The sequence below is a fragment of the Trichosurus vulpecula genome, chromosome 7 (assembly GCF_011100635.1).
Source record: "Trichosurus vulpecula isolate mTriVul1 chromosome 7, mTriVul1.pri, whole genome shotgun sequence".
NCBI lineage: Eukaryota > Metazoa > Chordata > Mammalia > Diprotodontia > Phalangeridae > Trichosurus > Trichosurus vulpecula.
This window is the reverse complement of record NC_050579.1, coordinates 20,262,917-20,282,692: the sequence shown is the minus strand read 5'-3', so window position 1 is coordinate 20,282,692 and position 19,776 is coordinate 20,262,917. Positions and strand designations below refer to the sequence as shown.

The following is a 19,776-nucleotide window of genomic DNA, read 5'->3' as shown; positions in this document are numbered from 1 at the left end:
CGGGCGGGGCTGGGGTCTCCGGTACGGGGGGAGCGGGCACCTCCCTTTTTGCGTGGCGTCAGGCAGGGCCCTTCACTTCCGGGGCCCCTTGTGTCAAATGGGGACGCCGACGTCATTAGCTCCATTTCACAGATGGGCAAGGTGAGACCAAGAGTCACCTTACTTGGGTCATGAAATCCACCGCTGGCGCCGGCCTTGGAGGACTCGTCTCCACCCCCCCTCCCCCATCCTATCGGTGGCCCCCCCAAAATCCTCTCCTCTCTGCCTCCTTCCCCCCCATCCTCAGCTTCCCCCGGCCTGGCTGGGGGGAAAGGAAGGGGCGGGCCTTGTCCATCCCTCCAGCTGTGATCCCTCTTCCCCCCCCAGACTTCTCCCGGGCTTGGAGGTCCGCCCTTCGCGTTCTCTTGTTGCCCCTCCCCCAATGAGGGGAGTGGGATCGGGCTCCCGGCCCGGCTTCCATCTCAGGATCGCCTGACCTCGGTGGTTCCGCTCGTTCTAGTGGGGGGCAGGGCAACTGAGCATCCTCCCGGGGGTTCAGCTATGGTCCCGCTGGACAGCTGCCCACCGTGCCCGCCACTCCAGCTCTGTGGATTTGTGAGCCTCCAAGGCCATGACCTGGTTAAATCCCTGCCTTCTTTCCAAGCTCACTTTAAATGCTGCCGCCTCCAGGAAGCGCACCTTGATCCCTCTCCCCAGGGCTCACATAATTAGACCGAACCTTTCCGATGCTTGGTGTTGTGCTTGGATGCGCGCATCTAGGTGTGCCCTGGAACTCCACCAAATGCTAAATCCTCGGAGGAGACCGAGCCTGTTAATGATTGTGGAATTCATTTGTGGGTGTTTGGGCGAAGTCTTGAAATGGCTGGTGGGTGAGGGCGAGAAGAGAGGGTGGAGGAGGAGGGAACAAAGAAGAATCGGCGATAATAGGAGCCCGGGGGCTGCGAAAGAACGGTGGGGGCGGGGAGGTCCTGGCCTGAGGAAAGGTGTCTGCTGGGGCTGGGAGGGCTTCAGCTTGAGGACCTTTTCATGGCACTGGCAAGGCTGTGGGGGCAGGGCAGTAGAGTGGGAGCAGGCAATAGGCAGAGGAGGAGAGACTTTAATATGCTGGAACCCAGGAAGGGGACGGAGAACTAGTTCATTAAAACATTCCAAGCTTCTTGGAAGAGGGGGTGTGGTATCTGAGATGTAGATGCTGCCCTGAGGCGGTCAGGAGATGTTGGGGACAGAGCACTGAGTTCAAATCCCAACCTCAGACACTTACTAGTTGTGTGAGCCTGGCCCAGTCACGTCACTGCTTTCTGCCTCGGTTTCCTTTTCTTAAATGGGTACCATAACAGCACCTCCCTCCCAGGGTAAGGATTAAATGAGATTAATAATTGTAAAGTACTTAGCAGAGTACATAGTAGGTGCTTAATGAATGCTCCATTTCTTCCTTCCCTGGTGAGGACAGGAGGAGATTGTGGAGACAACCTTAAAAATGAAACTTTCTCATTCCAGGCCCTTGTCTTTTCCTTTGCAGAAGACAGCCCATTTCACCTACTGTTCAGAAACAGGTTTAGCCGTAGGAATGGAGAAATCAGAATTTGCTGGCTGGGCTTTTCCTTTCCCAGGAGTAGCTCTGATAAAGGACTTTGTTAGTGCTGAGGAGGAGGCTGAGCTGGTTCGGTTAATGGATCAAGATGACTGGAAACTTTCACAGTCTGGAAGGAGGAAACAGGTACGGCACTTGCTGGGGCATCGCCATTTGCAAAATTGTTTCTGTGAGAAATGGAACCAGTTGCTGTCCCCTTCCATCTTTATTGGCCATCTTGCTGTGGTGCAGCACTTGCCAGGTGTGTCGGGTACTGATAACAGAAGCTCAAGTGGATCCTACCGAGCCAGAAAGGTTTCCAACTTGAAACACCTGATTTGTCTGGGTAATCAGCTCAGTGGAGGGATCGTCACCAACAAGTGATCATTTTGGCCAGTGCAGCCCCCAGAAAGGTCTCCTGAGGTGTGCAGGGAGCCCAAGGCCCATAGCACAGATGGGCGAGCACTGGTGGCCCCCAAGGACAGAGCTGAGTGCCTGTCATTGCACCATGGCCAGTGCAGGCCTACAGACATCTGAGCTAGAAATCCAGTCTGCCTGGATATCTTTGCTCAGCTCCTTTAGGCACTCGTTTCACATTTAATAAGGAAATTGCTGGCTATGAAATTTTTTCAAGTGAAAATCACCATTCCTTTTCCCCTGCCCTCTTCCGTTTCCTCCCTTCTATAGGACTATGGTCCCAGAGTCAATTTTAGGAAACAGAAGCTGAAACCTGGCAGCTTTGATGGCCTGCCCAGCTTCAGCCGGGAGATCGTGCAGAGGATGGGGGCATACCCCATCCTGGAGAGGTTCCTGCCGGTTGAACAGTGTAACTTGGACTACCACCCTGAACGAGGTTCTGCAATCGACCCCCACTTCGATGACTCCTGGCTCTGGGGAGAGCGGCTGGTCAGCCTCAATCTGCTCTCACCGACAGTGCTGTCCATGTCTCGGGATTCAGATGAGAGACTTCAGTTACTCTCCATGGCCCAGCAGGGAATGAGGAGCTGTGTGCCGAATGACACAGAGATGGGAGACCCTGATGACGCCCAGAGCATCTGGAGATCTGTTCCGTGTGACCACGTGGAAGTGGCCATTCACTTACCTGCTAGGTCCCTGCTTGTGTTGTTTGGGGCTGCCCGCTATCAGTGGAAACATGCCATCCACCGGCAGCACATCGAGAGCCACCGGATCTGTGCCACCTTTCGAGAGCTGTCAGCTGAGTTCTGCCCTGGAGGGAAGCAGGGAGAACTAGGGCAGGAACTCCTGGAAATAGCTCTGTCATTCCAAGGAAAACCTGTGTGACAAGGCCAGAGAAAGGGAACCAGCACCAGATTTGTCAAGAAACGAGTCCAGGACCCACAGCGCTGCTGTACTTGAAAACACTGGATTCCTAACAAGATCACTTGTTTAATTCAGCTGCAGTTCTCGGAAAAGTGCACCTGAAACCCTGAAGCCAGACATGGCATCGTCTAGTCCTGCTCTGTTTCAGGGCAGCTCTGGGAATTCTCGTCTTTCATTGTTTTTGTTCTTGGGGGAATGTGGGGCTGAGGGCCTTGAGGGTCCTTAAAGGTGGAGATGGAGAGGGCAGGAAGAATTGTGATGACACAGCCTTGGCTCCACTGAGGCCATGGCTGCCCAGGCGCAGCCAGGCTACAGGGAGCTCACAGCACACCCTCATCCCAGCTCAGCTGAGATTTTACCTTTTTCTTGATGAACCTTCACCTATGAAGGTTTCCATTAGCAAAAAAGGCCCGTAACTAATTACATCTATCTCACCCAAATCAATGCTAGACTAGTGGGGTCGTTCTAAATATACGCAACATTCCATGGAAAGATGATCTATGTCATTAAACACATATTTTTTTTAAGTTCTGAGAAGGTGATGGAAGTATGAACTGCCTGGCCTCAATTCATTTGAATGACAGGCTTGCTGCTGGTGTAATAACCCATCTGAGACCATGTGCATCCAGCATGGGCTGGGCATCTTTACTGGGGGCAGGGGTTGGAAGAGGCCCACCTGAGACGAAACAGAAGGATGACCTGGTTATGAGAAGCTTTTGCTAGAGGGCAGAGCCCACGTTCCTAGGCAGAGTTTCTTGTTCGGAGATGTGGATGTTCTCACGTTGCTGCAAGAGAGCATTAGTAATGCTCCAGGAAGGTGGCTGGAACCAGTTTGCTTTTCACTGCCCATCCAGCAGAGAAACTGGAAGTTAATAATGGGGCTCAGACCCAACTTGTTCTTTCTGGGGACAAGCCGAGGCAAGGCCTGCTGAGCTCTTTCACGCAAGCCCAACCCCCTGGCTGCCCCAGGATGCAGAACGCCGAGGAGGTAGCCCTCCAGGATTCCTCTGGCTTTGGAAACCCCAAGTGACCACTGTGGGCTGTGTCCCTATGCTCTCTACTTCGGTTTTAACTTAACATGGGCGTCTGGGGGGCTAGCTCACACCAGATACCAGTACATCCTCATACTAGAAGGCTGTCACACCTAATCACGTACCACATTTCTATAGCTCTAATGGGTTTAACATTGTAGAATACCCATTTTCCAAGTTCGTAGTTATAATATTTTATGAACATAAAATACAATAAGTAATACAAAATTCTATATTAAAAAAGAATTTTGGAATTGAGAGAGATCTTAAAGGTCACTCACTCCAATCCCCTCACTTACCAGGTAGGGAGATTTCATCCCCAGGTAAACCTAAGGTCCCCCAGCTAGTCCACAACATTTATAAAGTGCTATCTCCATTAGTTATCTTCGCTACTTCCTTGGGGCTTCTCAAGAATGTCATTCCACCTTAACAGTGTATTCTGACATAAGGACATGATAATTCTTATCCTGTGCCTTCTTTTCCAGATGACTTCAGAAAATAGTTTTATTTGCTTTGGATTCTAAATTTGGGCATAGGCTAACCAATGAGAATTTCTCAAAGCAAGTTGTGATTCTTTAGTTCCCCTGCCCAACCTGGCAAGGGTGCTTGTGTTTCCTTGCCCAATGCTGTAAGGGTATTCCAGTTCCCATACAAGAACCCCCTAGGGGTTCTTCCAGACTGAAATAGTCACAGGGAATCTAGCTCAGTCCCAGCCTGTAGGACCCCAGGGGAACCAAACTAGTTCTAGAGGTCAGGTCAACACAGGTTTTAAAGGACTTGAGGGGGAATCCAGAGTGCACTTGGGGGCACAATTTAGAATAGGGGTTCTTACTCTAGGGTCTGAATTTTTAAAAACATTTTTTGATATTTTGTTGTATCCAACAAAATTGGTTTCCATTCTGTTTTACCTTATGCTTTTAAAAACATGGTTCTAAGAAGGGGTCAATGCCACAAACCAAGTCAAGACCCTCTGTCCTTGAGCATCCTAGGACCAACATGCTAGATGGACATCATCCCAGACCCTAGCCCAGCTTAGACCTAGGCAGAAGTGATCTCAGGAGCCACACCACTGAAGGTAATAAACCCACCTGTTCTCTTACCTCCAGTCCCCTTACATTCAGGTGGGCTATTTGGGGGTAGGATTAAAAAAAACATAGTTACTGGCCTCATCTCATAACCTTCCCCTTCTCTCCCGTGGGAAAAAGGCTGGTCCAACTCTGGAGTCGTGGGCTCAGCCCAACATGGGTTGGTGGTTGGGGCCGGAGAAATAGGTCACAAGTCAAACCTCTAGTCAGCTCGGTCACACTTCCTTGGCAGCCAAAGCGTTGACATGTTTTCTTTGAGTGAATGATGTTCGATATGAGCATTGAACCCATGAGCCAAGTCAATGTTATTCTCCTAATAGTCCTAAAAGTCAAGACCTGAAGATCATCCCAAGTCCAAATCCTATGGCTGTACAAGTGGCTTAAAACCAGGCTGAAAACAAAAGTCACTCAGAAATAAGGAGGATGACCAACGGGCAGCATCCTAGCACAATGATTACTTTGGATTTTCAACAAGTGTGAAAATCTGTGGGGGGAAAACCCTTTTCTAAACCGAGTTTACAAACGACGGCATCTGCTACCTCGTATTTACAGGTTAGAATCAGAAGGTCAGAACCAAGAGGGCCCTTGGAGGCCACCTGGTTCAATTGCCCCACTCCCTTTTAAAGAGAAGGAAATGAGGACCAGAAAGAGAGAGGGAAGGAGGATGATTTGCCCAGTGTCTTGAGCACTGGAACTTGAACCCAGGTCTTCTGACATCGTCTGGGATGTTTTCCTACTCTAGCAGCCAGTCCTGAAAAGCGTAGCCTCAACAGCTTTCCCTATTACTAAAATTCTGTGTAGTGCGTCTGACCTAAGCCAATGGGGCTTATCCATATGTCACTCATAGAGCCGTTTACTGCTCCTCTTCAACTGGGTTGGAAAAGAGAGAGCTTCCACCCTACCCAGCTAGATAGTAGCTCATCTGTTATTCCAGACCCACAGACTCTTCAGTGATGCCTTTGGTCGAATGTCAATCCCTTCCCCTGCAGTCCCAGATGGACCGGGGGTGGAGATGCCCTAGGTTTATGTCAAGTGTAGTCATATTCATTGGTTTGGTCTGGGGAAAGTCATCTCACCTTGAGAGGTGAAATGACCCTTCTTGTACAACAGGAATGGAGGCATCTAAGACTATAAGGTCTTTTGAGACAGTTGGGCAAAAGACCTTCAGTGAGGAGGATCCAGGGGTCCTTCAAGACAAAAGTGAACAAACGTGGACCCAAGGAGATAGGCTTAATGGCCTCCTAAAGTCACATCCATCCATGCAATTCTATGAAAGTCTTGATCTTTGGGGTAACTAGGTGGCACAGTGAATACAGCACCGGCCCTGGAGTCAGGAGGACCTGAGTTCAAATCCAGCCTCAGACACTTGACACAATAGCTGTGTGACCTTGGGCAAGTCACTTAACCCCAACTGCCCTGCCTTCCCCCTCCAAAAAAAGAAAAAAAAGAGTCTTGATCTTTGAAACTACACAAAATTGGACAAGCTTTTTATAGCTTCAATTATTTATTCAGCCCACATGGGAGAGGGATTATGTACAATATATATGCTTTACATGATTTCCATGCATTGATAAAGACTAAAACCACCCAAAGTAGGTACAAGTGTCTGTCCAAGTGCCTGCCTTTGTGCCTCTGAGGTTGGATCATTCTGCTGTAAAAAGCGATCTCACTAGGAAAATGTGATTTTTCTTGGATGCTTAAGAATATTTGGCTGCAGAGCAACTAGGTGGCGCAGTGAGTAGGGTACCAGCTCTGGAGTCAGGAGGACCTGAGTTCAAATATGACCTCAGACACTTGACACGTACTAGTTGTGTGACCTTGGGCGAGTCACTTAACCTCAATTGCCCGGCCAAAAAGGAAAAAATTAAAAAAAAATGTGATTGCCTTGATGACTAAAATAGGAAAGAGTGAATTTTGAAACTTAGTGACAGATATCAAATGGAAGTGCTCTATATTCAGAGGCATCGCAAAACTTTTGGGTGTTAAGGATTGACAGGAACCATGAAGGCCAGGACAGAGGAAGTACGCTAGTGGCCTGGAGTTAATTAGAAAGTACCAGCCTGCTTCCTGTGCCTCAGGGGATCTGAGCCTGGATTTGAGTTGAGTAGGAACAAGTACAGGGAGACCCCCTGTGCTCTCCAGAGTGAGACCCAGCAATAGCCCTGAGCCTCCAGAGCAGTCCAAGGACCGGAGGATTTGGGGAATTGCAAAGGGTCAATCCATTAATAAGTATTTATGAAGCCCCTTTTATGTCTTTGTGAGACCTTCCCTAAACAACGTCCAGCTTTTGAGAACTCGCATTAAAGCGCCCACCAAGGTTCTTCCACCATTTTGTTTTTCCACATTTTTTTTCTGCTTTGCAACCTAATCTGCCTACTTTACTTAGAAATATTCATAGTTCTCTAAATACTACTGCAGTTAATTCTATGTGCTGTTGTATCTCTGCACATCAGCTCTTCATCACCTCTGCACAACACCCCGGGAACTGTCACGGACAAAAGAGAACACAGAGCTCTTCTGAGGCTGGAAGGAGCCCCCCAGGGTACCCCAGCTCCACCTCTGTGGTGGAGGCAGTGTCTCTTCAGCATTTCTGCTTCTCTTGCATATTTCTTACTAGAAGGGTCCAAGTCAAAAGTCTAGACAGCAAATAAGTTTTATAACAATTACTCTGTATTAGGGTCAACTTGGGCCAGAAGATGGAGAGCTTTTTTTTTTTTTTTAAAGCCTGGAAGCCCTTTCTGTAGCAGCTCAGAGCCATCCAGCCAGACCAGCAGGGCAGGTTAAAGCTCAGCCTGTGGCCCACCTACCTCTTAGCACGTCTGTGGTCGGGCCAGGAGGCCATGGGAACCGCCTTCCTACTGGCTCACAATGATCATTCCCCTGGACTTCCCTTGTAGATCATGTTGGAGAAGAGCCAGAACTCCTCCCTTTTAGTTCCTCATGCATCACATTACAAACTGCAAAGCTGTCTTTGTGCACGGATCTCAACTTACATATTTTTACAGGGCTTACAACAGTAAATCAAACACATCCAACAAGACTAAAGGGCAGAGATTCAACAAAAACACATTAAAGAGAAAATGTCTAAACAGCATGCAGAGAGAACATCGTACAAGTATTTCAAGTTTTGTCTTCAGCTTAATGGGATGGAATTTCTCGGACCTTCCATGACTGCCACGGCCTAGTGCCACCAGGGGATGGCCGCTGCTGTGTGCTTGGCTAGGCAGGCAGGCTGGGCCACTGCTGTGGTCTTCAAAAACTCAGGGTCACCTCTATGCCTGGATGAGGGACTAGATGCAAGTCATGACCTTCATTAACATCACCGTAACAACTTCTATTGGGAGCTCCCTACATACCTCACCGGAAAGTCCTTCACATTTCAAGGTTATGTTTTTACTATTGTTGACAAGAGTAAGTCATTTCTTAGGCCTTTAAGGACTTTATAGCAGAGATGGTGTAGGCTCTTAAAAGTTATTCCATTAAGTTGCCATTAGAGATGAGAAAACAGCTAAAGGGGCTTAGGGAACTCTGCTATTATCTGTAAGAACAAAAAGCTTCTCTGTGAGGTTAGAGCATCTTTCATGTAAATACAGTAAAGGCCAATCCTTTACCTGAGGAGGCGGCCACAATCACCAGGAAGATGAGGCACAAGGCCACTTTGATTCTTCCTCCCATTGGGCCTTCTCAGGGGATATGAGATGGGGACATCTCTTGTGTCAGGGACCCTTTGGGCAGTCTGGTTAAGCCTATGGACTCTTCCATTTGTTTTTAAAAATTTACAATGGAAAGAAATGCTAAATTTCAGTTAGATGTTATAGTGAAAACAGATGTAATTTCCTCCCATCCAAGTTCTCCTAAGGTGTCTGTGGACTCCGGTTAAGAACCCTGCCACAGATGATCGGCCTCTGACAGATGATCACAGAAGCATTCTTGGTAACACTTTAGGTCAACCCTTTCATTTTACAGAAGCGAAACCAAGACCTGGCTCTTCATGGGAAGTTTCAGTGGTTCCCACTGAGCTACAAAGCCAATCTGGGCCTGAGCAAGGCTAGCAAGCCCTGGTTCAGGGCCCAGATTAGAGTGAGGAGGTGAGAGTAAGATCATGTAGACCGTAAGTGGAAGTTTCTGTGACCTCTGAGTGAGGTCCCTTCCAACAGTGAAGAGCTTGTGATCCAGAGAAGGGGACAGCAACCCTCAGGGATGCCATCCTTTAACATTAGAAATACCTAGGCTTGGGCCTCCTGTGAAGACAGGCATGACCTGTCTCTCCCACTACAGAGACTGGATATGGTTTTCTTGTCAGACACGATGTCTTCCAGTGACTGGGTTAGTAATAAGACTTTGGGGTGTTTGCCTAAGACGTGATCTCCAAATGCTGCAGGGCAGCAGGCAAGAACAGGACACACACCAGGGAATGCGGGGTAGGAGGAAAGAATCTTTGGCAGCTTTGGTGAGTCCTGGGGAATGAGCCTCCCATCCCTTACTGCCCAGATGGTGTCACCAGCACACAGCAACGTAGCAGATGGCTGACACTGCTTCTTGGGCAGCTTCCATTGCCTGCTCTGAGGACACATCTGCACCGCCCCCGGGGGGGGGGGGACAACTTCTCTAAGGGCTCAGGAATTTGGGGTTCTAGACGCATCCTCACTGCCCTCCCTCCCTGTGATATAGAGGCTACAAGAGGTAAGGAAGGGAAGCTCAGCTCCAGGCTCTGTCCTGGATCATTCCTTGTTAGCGATTTGTAGGAAAAGGAGCAATTGTACAGCCATTTCAGCACCAAGACCCATTAGTGGGTCTCCATGCCCGAGGACGCTGGTCTCTTTACCTCCTAAAATAGTTTACTTTTGTTAGAGGGAAACTTACTCTTCTTGGTAACAGTTTCTTATTTTAAATTATTTCCATAATCTCAGGAATAATTTCCCACAGATTATTATAGTATTGAGACTGAATAAAATTTTGGTCTTGAACCATTTGGCAGTGTCTAAGCAGCCTCACAGAAACAGGAATTAACAATTTGGACTTTTAAAATTCTGAAAAACTCAAGCAACTATTGCGCTCCTGTGAACAAAACTTCTGTTTTATTTCCAGCTTCTTTGTCCTTGACAAGGACATCCCCCCTCCCCCCAGCATGTCCAGCTACTCACACAACCTGCAAGCTCCTCTCATGGCCGTCCAACTGGACTTTCAGTTTGTGAAGTTCCTCTATCTCCCGATTATGACGCTCTGTTTTGTGTCGGACCAAGGAACGATAGAAGTGAATGGTGAACACGACAAAGATGAGGCCCACTGGCACCATAATGATGGTGGACACCAGGGCAGCCTGCCAACCTGTGTGGCTAGTTGGCCCTGGCTTGGAGTTGGGCCCATCTTTCACACTTGAGTCCACAGGAAGGAATTTGATCCAGCACAGGAGCACCACCTCTGCCAAGAAGAGGAGGATCCCCAAAACGGTGGAGAAGCCCCAGGCCAACTCGATGTAGGGGTGCATGCGCTCATGGGGGGACTCACTGATGGAGTTCAAATTGTGAATGTTGCTCACGGCTTCCACATTGGGCAGGATGCAGGTGCTGATGAGGAGGGCGAAGAGGTGGACCGCCACCAGCACCGTGGTACAGGCGCTGAAGGCAATCAGGAGCATCTGGGGGTACTGGTACTGCATCTCCAGCTGCACCTCCACCATGGCCACCTGCAGAACAAAAGGGGAATACCTTGGAGTTGGCCCAACACAACCGACAGGCCTAGAAAACAAGAAGAGAGTGCCCGCCATGCTCCCCTTCTTGGGTTATTTAGACCAGGGCTGCTTAAACTTTTTCCATTCACAGCCCCTTCAGTGCTTCTTAAACTGTGAGGTCATGACCCCACAGTTTAAGAAGTGCTGGTGAAGACAACCTTAAGCAAAGGCAAGTACTGAATGGTAGTGCTGCTTTCACCTCTCACGCTCATAAGTGATGATTTTAATGCTTAATTAATGGTGTTAGTCACCACTGCAAACTAACACAGCCAGTGACAGCGGCGTCTCAGGAACACACCAGCCGCCCCGAAACAGGCCTGGCCAGGCCACTGTCAGAGCATCATCCAGACCGCTGGGTTCTCAGCAGAAATTTGAAGACAGTTTTAAACATCAGGCAAGCTCAGAATTGCTCACCCAGTCCTCATTCCATGTGGCTTCTGGCACGTAAATGAGAAGATCAGGGAGTCGGATGCCCTGGATGGCTCATGTGAGGACTCTCATCTCAAGAAAGATGAAAGGTGACCTGAGAACAGAGCAGCAGGAAATGAAGAATTCTGGCCCAAGTGGTCCAGAAGTGACCTCAGATCCATTGCTCTCCAACAGAGATGTTTGTGTGTATGTATGCACGCATGTATTCTAAAACATGTTCATGCTGACAGCATCCCGAGTCTACATTGCTTCCCTAACACTCTCCACCCACTATGTGATATAGGAGAAGTGGGCAGCCTCATCTGCACAGTACTGAAGGCAGCTCTGGCCAGAGGCTCCTGCTCTGACTTGGGCACGAGGTACCAAACCTTTCTCCCAGCCTTCCCAGAACTCACAGCACCCAGAAACCTGATTACCTTAAAGAGATGGGAGCTAAGTAGTTCCCAGGGGAGAGAACAGGGAAAGGCTCTGTACCTGTGAGAGCACCACCTCCCCAACCACAAGAGGGGCACAGACTCCACCAAACCAAACCTCCACTTGAAGCTGCCCAAAATGATTTCAGATAGAGGAGTACAGAAGACTCAACTACCTCCCTCATCCTGTGGGTGAAGCTGATTTCCTTTTGTCCTGAGATACCTGGCACAGACCAAGAGGATCCAGCGGTCGCAGTAGACAACAAGCCAAAGAGGAGTTAGCAGTGTACCCCTACCTGCTTAGCATATGGGCTACCAAACAGAAAGGCCCGAGTCATCATCCCCTCTCCATCACCTTCATGACTCAGTCACTCTTATTACAAGCTGTGCTTAGGTCAAAAGGATGTGGAGACACCAAAAAGATGCAGAGACTATTAACAAAGAAAATTAAGGGACTGGAGAATGGGTCCTGTGAGGAAAAGTCAGAGGCATTAGGGTTGCTCAGCCTTGAAAAGAAAAAACAGAAAGGGCTGTTGTCTTTAAGGAAATGTGGGAGTTATGATGGGACTCCAAGTATTTGTTCTCCCTAGCAGCAAAAGCCCAAACAAGAAATGGGCTTCAGAGATTTCTGTGAGACAGCAAATGTCTCAGCCATCGGGAAGAGTAACAGTGGAGCAGATCACAAAGACAGACAAAGGCCAGTCTCTATCCCCAGGAATCTCCAAAGCGAAAATATGCTTGTCTGTACAAGGTGTTTTAGACCCAAGAGGTGAATGGGCCCAGTGACCTCAAGGCTCCTTTCTCCACCATTGGCTATGATCATCATTCTTCTCATGGCAACGTTCCTGGCTACCTTCAAGATGATCAACAGTCGAAGAAGGGAGAAAAAAGGAACAAAGCAAAAAAGGCACAGCAGAGAACAAAAGAAAATTTACAAGGAAGCAAAGAAAACACGGACAGCTCTGAACGCAATGCGTAGTATTTATTATATAGGCTTTCTTGAAATGGAAATGTATTGATGCATATTTTGAATCCTCTCAGGTTCTCCTGTGCACATGGCAGTGTTTTTTTTTTCTTATTTTGTATTGGTTTTAGTATTTAAGTTTAACATAATATAAATTATCAACAAGTAAATTTAATTAATAATTTTCTTAGTCCTCATCTAGACTGATCTCTAGACAGATCAGTCAACAAGTATTTATTAGGTGCCTGCTGTGTGCCAAGCACAGTGCTAGGCATTAGGGATACAAGTACAAAGAATGAAACAATCTCTATTCACAAAGAGCTCACATTCCAGTTGGGGAGGCAAATACATATAAAATATAGGCACAGAGTATAAAGTATGTATACACACACACACACACACACACACACACGTAAATGAGAAGATCAGATGCCCTGGATGGCCGATAGGAGGACTCCCATGGCTGATAAAGGTGAGAAGGAATCTCAAGATAGGTGAAAGGTCATGAGAACAGAGCAGCAGAAAATGAAGAAACGGAGTTTCAGGATCCATGTAAACATGTATTTTGGGATCCATGTAAATACACACAGGCAGACAGACAAACAAAATGATTCACTACAAGGCAGAATGGGAGGTCTGGGCCCCAGAAGTGGCAGGGATGGTGGGGGAGAGAAGACCAGGACATGGAGGGTCAGGAGGGAATTCCTTCCAGGCATGAGGGACACCCAGACACAGGGGTACAAAGATGGGAGGGGAGACATCATGTGTGAGGAAAAGACAGAAGGCTGGTTTGGCAGATGGAATGGTGCTGGAGAGATGATAATGTCCAGTGAAACCCAGAAAGATGGGTTTGGGGCCAGTGTGTAACAGAGCGGGTTATATTTAATCCTAGAGGCAATAGGGAGCCCTGGGAGCTGGTTGCATACGGGAGCCACACAGTCTGGTCTGTGCTTAAGGAAAATTACTTTGGTAAGGGATGGCCTCAAGCGGAGAGGCCCACAAGCAGATGGCTACAAAGATCCAGGTGAGAGGTAAGGAGGGCCTGAGCTCAGGTGGGAGCTGGCTGTGTGAGAGGAGAGGATTCAGTGCCAGAGACAGCATGAAGGCAGAAATGTCCTTTTTTGCGGGACTGAACACGTGGGGGAAGGAGGAGAAGAGGATCATGGGAAGATGACTAACCTCAGATACTAGGATGATGGAAATGCTTTTTAAAGAAAGAGAAAAGTTTGGGGAGGGTTTCACAGGGAAATGATGCATTCAGTTTTAGTAATGTTGCGTTTAAGCTGTCTTTGAGACTTGTGCCTAATGTGAAGTGTCCAGTAGGCAGCCAGTGATCCTGGATCACCAGCTCAGTGGAGAGACTGAGGCTAGCGAGATGGATCTGGGCAGAGATGATGGTTTAACCCAGGGAGCCGATGAGGTCACAAGGGAGTACAGAGGGCCCAGGGCAGGATGATGGGAAACTGGAAATGCTACACGCAGCCTAAAGTCTCTCCTGACCTCCAACCCTGCCTCACCACAGCGACTCCTCCCAGATGTCCCCCAGGCTTTGTCCAGAGCAGGGCTAGCACAGGCAGTGCCAGCCCACCCATTCTTCAAGGGTCATTTCTAAGGCTCCATCCCCCAAATGTAATCCATTTGGCTGGATTTCTTCAAAAACTATAATATAAAATCGTGTATCTAACACTCCTTGGAAACCAACTTTTTGGCTCCCTTCATGATGGATACCCTTCCAAGGACCAGAAACAATGGCAGATACTGTCTTCAATGCTGTCCACTCTCCCTCCTCAAAGAACGTCATTTGTACATCTCTGGATACAGCCTATATTTCCCTAGTGGAATATTAGCTTTCAGAGAGCAGGGCTGGCTTTGTTTTTGCCCATCCATCCTCAGCACCCAGTATGCCAGTAAGGCCTAACAATTCTAACTCTGTAATTCTGTGGTTCCCATCCTTGTGGTATCTAAGTGATCTGATAAACAACTACCAACCAACCAGTGTGTAGTAGGTGCTTAATTCAGGCCTCCTGAGCAAAACAGAACTTTCTCATGGTTCACAAGGTATGAGGCCATCACTGCCAACATCACTCAGGTCACTTTTGGGGAATCAGGACTCTTCCAACTTGGAGGCACAACTGACCCCAGCTCCTACTCCAATCTTTCATATTCCAAAGCCAAGTAAAGGAGGTCACTCACATGGCCCAGGATCAACACTGGCTTTACAGCAGCAAGTTTAGCTGGAGAAGACTGTTTTGTGAACATCCATATGGAGCCCTGACCATGTCCTCACCCAAGAAATACAGTTAGTGGCACTTGAAAGAGTGTCAGACCTCCCAACAGCAACTAGCTCTCAGGGCTAGAGGGGCTGAGAACGAGCACCTGGGAGTGAGGACTTCGGGGCTCGAACTTCCTGGCTGTGTGACCTTAATCTGATCCTCAGTGGATTGCTATGAGAATCAAACAGAAGTAGTATGTGAAGATACTTAGTAAGACATAAAATCACCAGCACCATGCTGTTCTCTTGGCACAAAGTATTAAATTCATGTATGCAAAGTCTTAACAACTTAGTGTCCCCGGATCCTCATCAGCTAACTCATGTGTGGTCCAGAAAGGCTGGTTTCTTTAAAAACAGCTTCTCTGAACTGTTGGTAAGCCTCAGCCTCGACCTCAACACACACACACACACACCCCCTCTGCAGAACTCAGGATGTTGGCAAAAATCTCCTAACAAGTATTTCTTGACTGCCAGGGCAGGCCAAGGGACAGTCCTTGACGGGACCCCAGCAGACAAGGTCTTGCTGACAGCACCTCCCCATCCCAAGACATCAGTTAAAAACTCACCATGGCGAATCCAGACAGTAAGGCAGAAGTCCGGCTGGAAGCTTTGAGCTTGGCCCTGCTCAGGTAGAGCTTCCTCCAAGAAAGGGCTTGAACTGAATGATGATTAGAAGTGACCAATTCCAGGTAGCTGCGACGAACCCAGTCCCGATAATCCATCCCTTTATTACCTGGTTCGGAGCAAGTAGGTGGGGAAGGGTCTACAGGGACATTGAGCTCTGCACTCATGATGGAAGCAAAGCTTTGGGGAAGAAATAAGAGAAAATCTATGTTTTGAGTGGAGCCAAGGACACAGGACAAGACAACAAAAACCAAGTAAATATGTTTGAGAAATAATTTTGTAAGGCATAGCAACTCTAACCCTGTAATTTTATGGTTCCCATCCTTGTGGTATCTAAGTGATCTGATAAATAACCACCCAAAAAAAGAGCAAAGAACCAACTCTTTCCTAATAGCAACTCACACTTATAGAGTTAGAGGCAGGCAGTAAAACTATAATTATCCCCATTTTAGAGATGAAGAAACTGAGATACAAGGTTAAGTGACTTCTCTCAAGGTTAGCCTGCATGTAGAATGTGGCAGAGTAAGGATTTGAACCCAAGATTTAGGACTCCCACTCCCTTTCTGTCACATCAAACTGCCCTATTGCTACCAGGTTTCATGTTAAGATGTAGGAGTCCTGTCTAAACTTAGAAGGGGCAGAAGATAATGCTCAAGCCTACACGACAGGCACAGTCCCAGTGAATTAAACCGTTGGCTCTGTTGACAGAATCTTGACTTCAGCTCTTGAACCTGCCTCATTAGAATACCTGTAGAGCCTCCAAGCAGACGTAGGAGTACAAAGATGGAACAGAAAGATTAGTTAAAAATTCCTCGAGTTCTCCTCAAGGAAGGAACCATTCCAGGACCTAAAGCCTAACCTAACATTTTGCACCTGTCTACATTTGAGAATTTCGAGTAACACCAACACCACCTGATGCTCCCTAGTCAGCATTTAAAAATATTTCTCCAAATGCTTCTCAAATCTGAAGAATCAAGACCAGTTATCTTTTTTTAATTTTTTTTTATGAGACTAGTTATCTTTAGTCCTTTTAAAATGTCTGGACCAACCATCTCAAGGAAGGCATCTAAGTCAGAAAACAGGATATCTGAGGGGTGATACGTTCTTCAATAGACTTTAAAATCCCTCCCCTGATATGTTACAATGAAATTTTCTTTTTATCAAGCTTTAGGTTAAATCAGTATATTTCACACACTAAAAACAAAAAGTTTATCATTATAAGTAACTAAAAGCCATGAGGAGGTCTTCACAGAAACACTGAGGAGAAATGTGGAGTTGGAGAGTGGGGTAGTGGGGTGGCGGTTGCTAGGTGGTGGTCTTTTTTTTTTTTCAGCCATGTCTGACCCCGTTTGGGGTTTCCTTGGCAAAGTTACTGGTGTAGTTTGCCATTTCCTTCTCCGGCTCATTTTACAGGAAACTGAGGCAAACGGGTTTAAGGTAACTTGCCCAGGATCACACAGCTAGCATCTGAGAACAGATTTAAACTCATGAAGATGAGTCTTCCTGACTCCAAGGCCAGTGCTCTATCCACTGAGCCAACTATGGGGAGGGATACCAATTGTGAATTTGGTTTTGAAGATTTGAGCTAAATGTGAAAGGGACTGATCTGCGGACATTTTGTCAAGTATAGCCTTAACCTCTTGCTACTCCAAATGGAGATTTCAGAGAAACTGTAATTCTAAGGGTCAGAATATGTATCACTGTTATACCATGTGTGACTCTCCGTGACCCCATTTGGGGTTGTCTTGGCAAAGATACTAACTGGAATGGTTTGCCATTTCCTTTTGCCGATCATTTCACAGGTGAGGAAATTGAGACACACAGCTAATGAGTGTCAGAGGGTGCATTTGAACTCAGGTCGTCCTAACTCCAGGCAGGTGCTCTATCTACTAGCTGCCCCAGGATATATATCCATATTCCAAAAGGGGACAAATCTATGCATGCAACTCTATACGGTACTAATTCATCTGTGGAGTCAGTCTCAAGGTCACAGGCACCTTGTGGTTCGTTCACTTGGCACAAGATACTAACATACAAAGTCTATGTGAAAAGACTGCTTAGGGCTATTACAAACAAATCAGTGTTTCTGGACCCCAGTGAGCTAAGTAGGGGTAGGGGAATCTTAACAAATGCCAGCAGGAGGAGCAAACAAGAGGAGCGCAGGTTTTTGCTTTTTTTTCTGCCTGTAACTTGAAAAGTAAACTCATTTTTTTCCTCTTAATCCACAAGTTGCAATTTTTAAAATTGTTTTTCGGAAGGGAATCAGTAGTTTTCAAAAGAATTTTTTTGAGGGGGAGAAGGGGGGCAATCTTAACAGAACTTAATGACTTACATAATTCTCAGGGGAAGAACTTGGGCTCTATTTAACTGGGCTTGAGGTAACCCCCCACCATGTTTGATCAATTACATGTAACTGACACTCCCTGTGAACAGCACTGGATACAATCATTCTATATACTTCCTTGGGGAGGGTTCAGGGGAACTAACACAACTAACCATCGGTTAACTCTAAATATTCCGGTAACTTCCTGATTAGGAAATGCCAGCTTCTTTTCTTTGGGTTGCTCTCCCACCCAAGTACTGTGACTGTACCCCCATTTTATCATATGGACATGAAGGGAGGAGGAGCCCTGTAAGTCCCCTTCCTTAATCAATCCGCCGATTTGGAATCGGTAAAAAGACGGTGAAGCAGGGCGTCCGGACAGATTAAACTGCTTCTCGGTGGGTGGTTTTGTGGGTTCTGATGGTCAAGAGACAGCAAATAGGATTAACAATACAGCCTATGCAGGCTATCCCATCCCCCAGCCTGCCCATCACTTTTACACAGCCATTCCTAGGGAAATAACAGGGAACACAATTATTTTTCCCCAATTTCTGCTTCTGCCGGTCGTCCCCTACAACCCCAGCTCAGGAACAGGTCGCCGTTCACCATGGCCAACCACTAAGCATCTCCTGGGAGGAATCCAAGGGCCAACTTTTGTCCAACTAGGTATCACGAACCTTCCCAGTCAGGAAACACCACCTTACTGCAGCACAGTCAATCTATTAACATTACCCGAACCGCAGTGGCAATTTCCCCAGAGACACTCAGCAGCCCGTGGGTGGGCACTGAGACAACCAGGGTCTCCTGCAGATATTTCTCCAGGAAAACTACATTCATTGACTACGTACATACACACACAAACGCACTCATAGCCAGAGAAGAGATCCTCAGGGAAATACATCCATAAGATGATATGACCCCCCCCCACACACACCTTTCTGCATAAGAACAGATATCCATGGACCACACACATGCACCTATAGCCAGAGATCTTTCCCCAAGAAGTGCATCCTTGAGAAGTCTTTAAACACACACACACACACACAGAGCCAGAGATCCTCAGGGAAGTCCATCCATGAGGTGACTACACACGTACATACACACACGTCTTTCTCCATGCCAAGTGCATGAACTACAACACACACAAACACACACAGATGTTTCTCTACGGGAACGTGCATGCAGGGACAGCTGAAGGCGTTTGCGAGCACACGCTTTCTCTCTTTTACACACACACACACACACACACACACACACACGCACACGCACTCTCACTCCCTCCAGCCCACGCCTTGATGCAGACCTCCACGTGGCGTCCCTGCTGGCCCCCGGCCCCCCACACCAAGGCTCCCAGAGCAGGCTCCGCGCACCGAGCTCTCCGTAGCTGGTCGTCCAGGTGGGGGGTTCTGACGGCTGCGGGAGCCCCCGGGACCCCACGATCTCCCCTATAGGGAGTCTTCCCCTGCCCCGCCCGGATCCTCCTCCTCCAGCTGGTCCTCTGGGGCTGCTCCTCATCTTTCAGTGACCCCCATCACCGCGGGGTCCCCCCTAGTCTTGGAAAGACTTCCAGGGGCGGAGGGGGTGATGCGCCGCGTCTCCGCAGGGGTTCCCTGGTCCCGCCCCCTTCCCCCTCCGCGGGGCACGTGACAGCTCCCCCCCCATCCCGCCCCGCGCCCCCCATACTCACCGAGCGGCCGCCCCGCCCTCGGCTCCGGCTCGCTGCAGGCGGCGGCCGGGGCGCGGCTCTGCTCTCCCTCCTCCCGCTCCCAGCCTCCACCTCCTCCTCCTCCCCCTCTCTCTCTCGCTTTCACCTCCTCCTCCACCTCCCCCGCCCCCGACGCAGCCGCTACCAGGACAACGACGGTCGCGGTCACGTGGGGTGGCAGGCGGGGAAGCCCCTCCCAAGCGAAGAGAGGTCACGTGATGCCCGGGGCGGGGGTGGGGCCACAGCTACAGAGGGCCGCACTGGAAGGTGCCCTGAAGCGATCCGCGG

At 48.3% G+C, this 19,776-nt stretch overlaps 2 protein-coding genes across 3 annotated transcripts; one reads left to right on the top strand and one right to left on the bottom strand.

Moving 5' to 3' along the window:
• The first annotated feature begins 93 nt into the window (after window positions 1-93).
• On the top strand, window positions 94-3,445 carry ALKBH4 (alkB homolog 4, lysine demethylase). Its single transcript, XM_036767634.1, has 3 exons — window positions 94-141; window positions 1,520-1,717; window positions 2,258-3,445. Exons 1-3 carry the CDS (start codon window positions 133-135, stop codon window positions 2,870-2,872), a joined length of 822 nt encoding a protein of 273 aa, XP_036623529.1. The 5' UTR covers window positions 94-132; the 3' UTR covers window positions 2,873-3,445.
• A 6,638-nt stretch (window positions 3,446-10,083) lies between these two features.
• Window positions 10,084-19,215, bottom strand: ORAI2 (ORAI calcium release-activated calcium modulator 2). 2 transcript variants are annotated; one of them, XM_036765777.1, is made up of 3 exons: window positions 19,154-19,215; window positions 15,403-15,640; window positions 10,084-10,713 (listed from the first exon to the last, which is right to left on the bottom strand). In XM_036765777.1, the coding sequence occupies exons 2-3, from the start codon at window positions 15,625-15,627 to the stop codon at window positions 10,168-10,170; spliced, it is 771 nt and encodes a 256-aa protein (XP_036621672.1). In that variant the 5' UTR covers window positions 15,628-15,640; window positions 19,154-19,215; the 3' UTR covers window positions 10,084-10,167. The 2 variants fall into 2 exon arrangements, with proteins under 2 accessions (XP_036621672.1, XP_036621673.1); XM_036765778.1 differs by lacking the exon at window positions 19,154-19,215 and adding an exon at window positions 19,087-19,113.
• Between the last annotated feature and the right edge of the window lie 561 nt (window positions 19,216-19,776).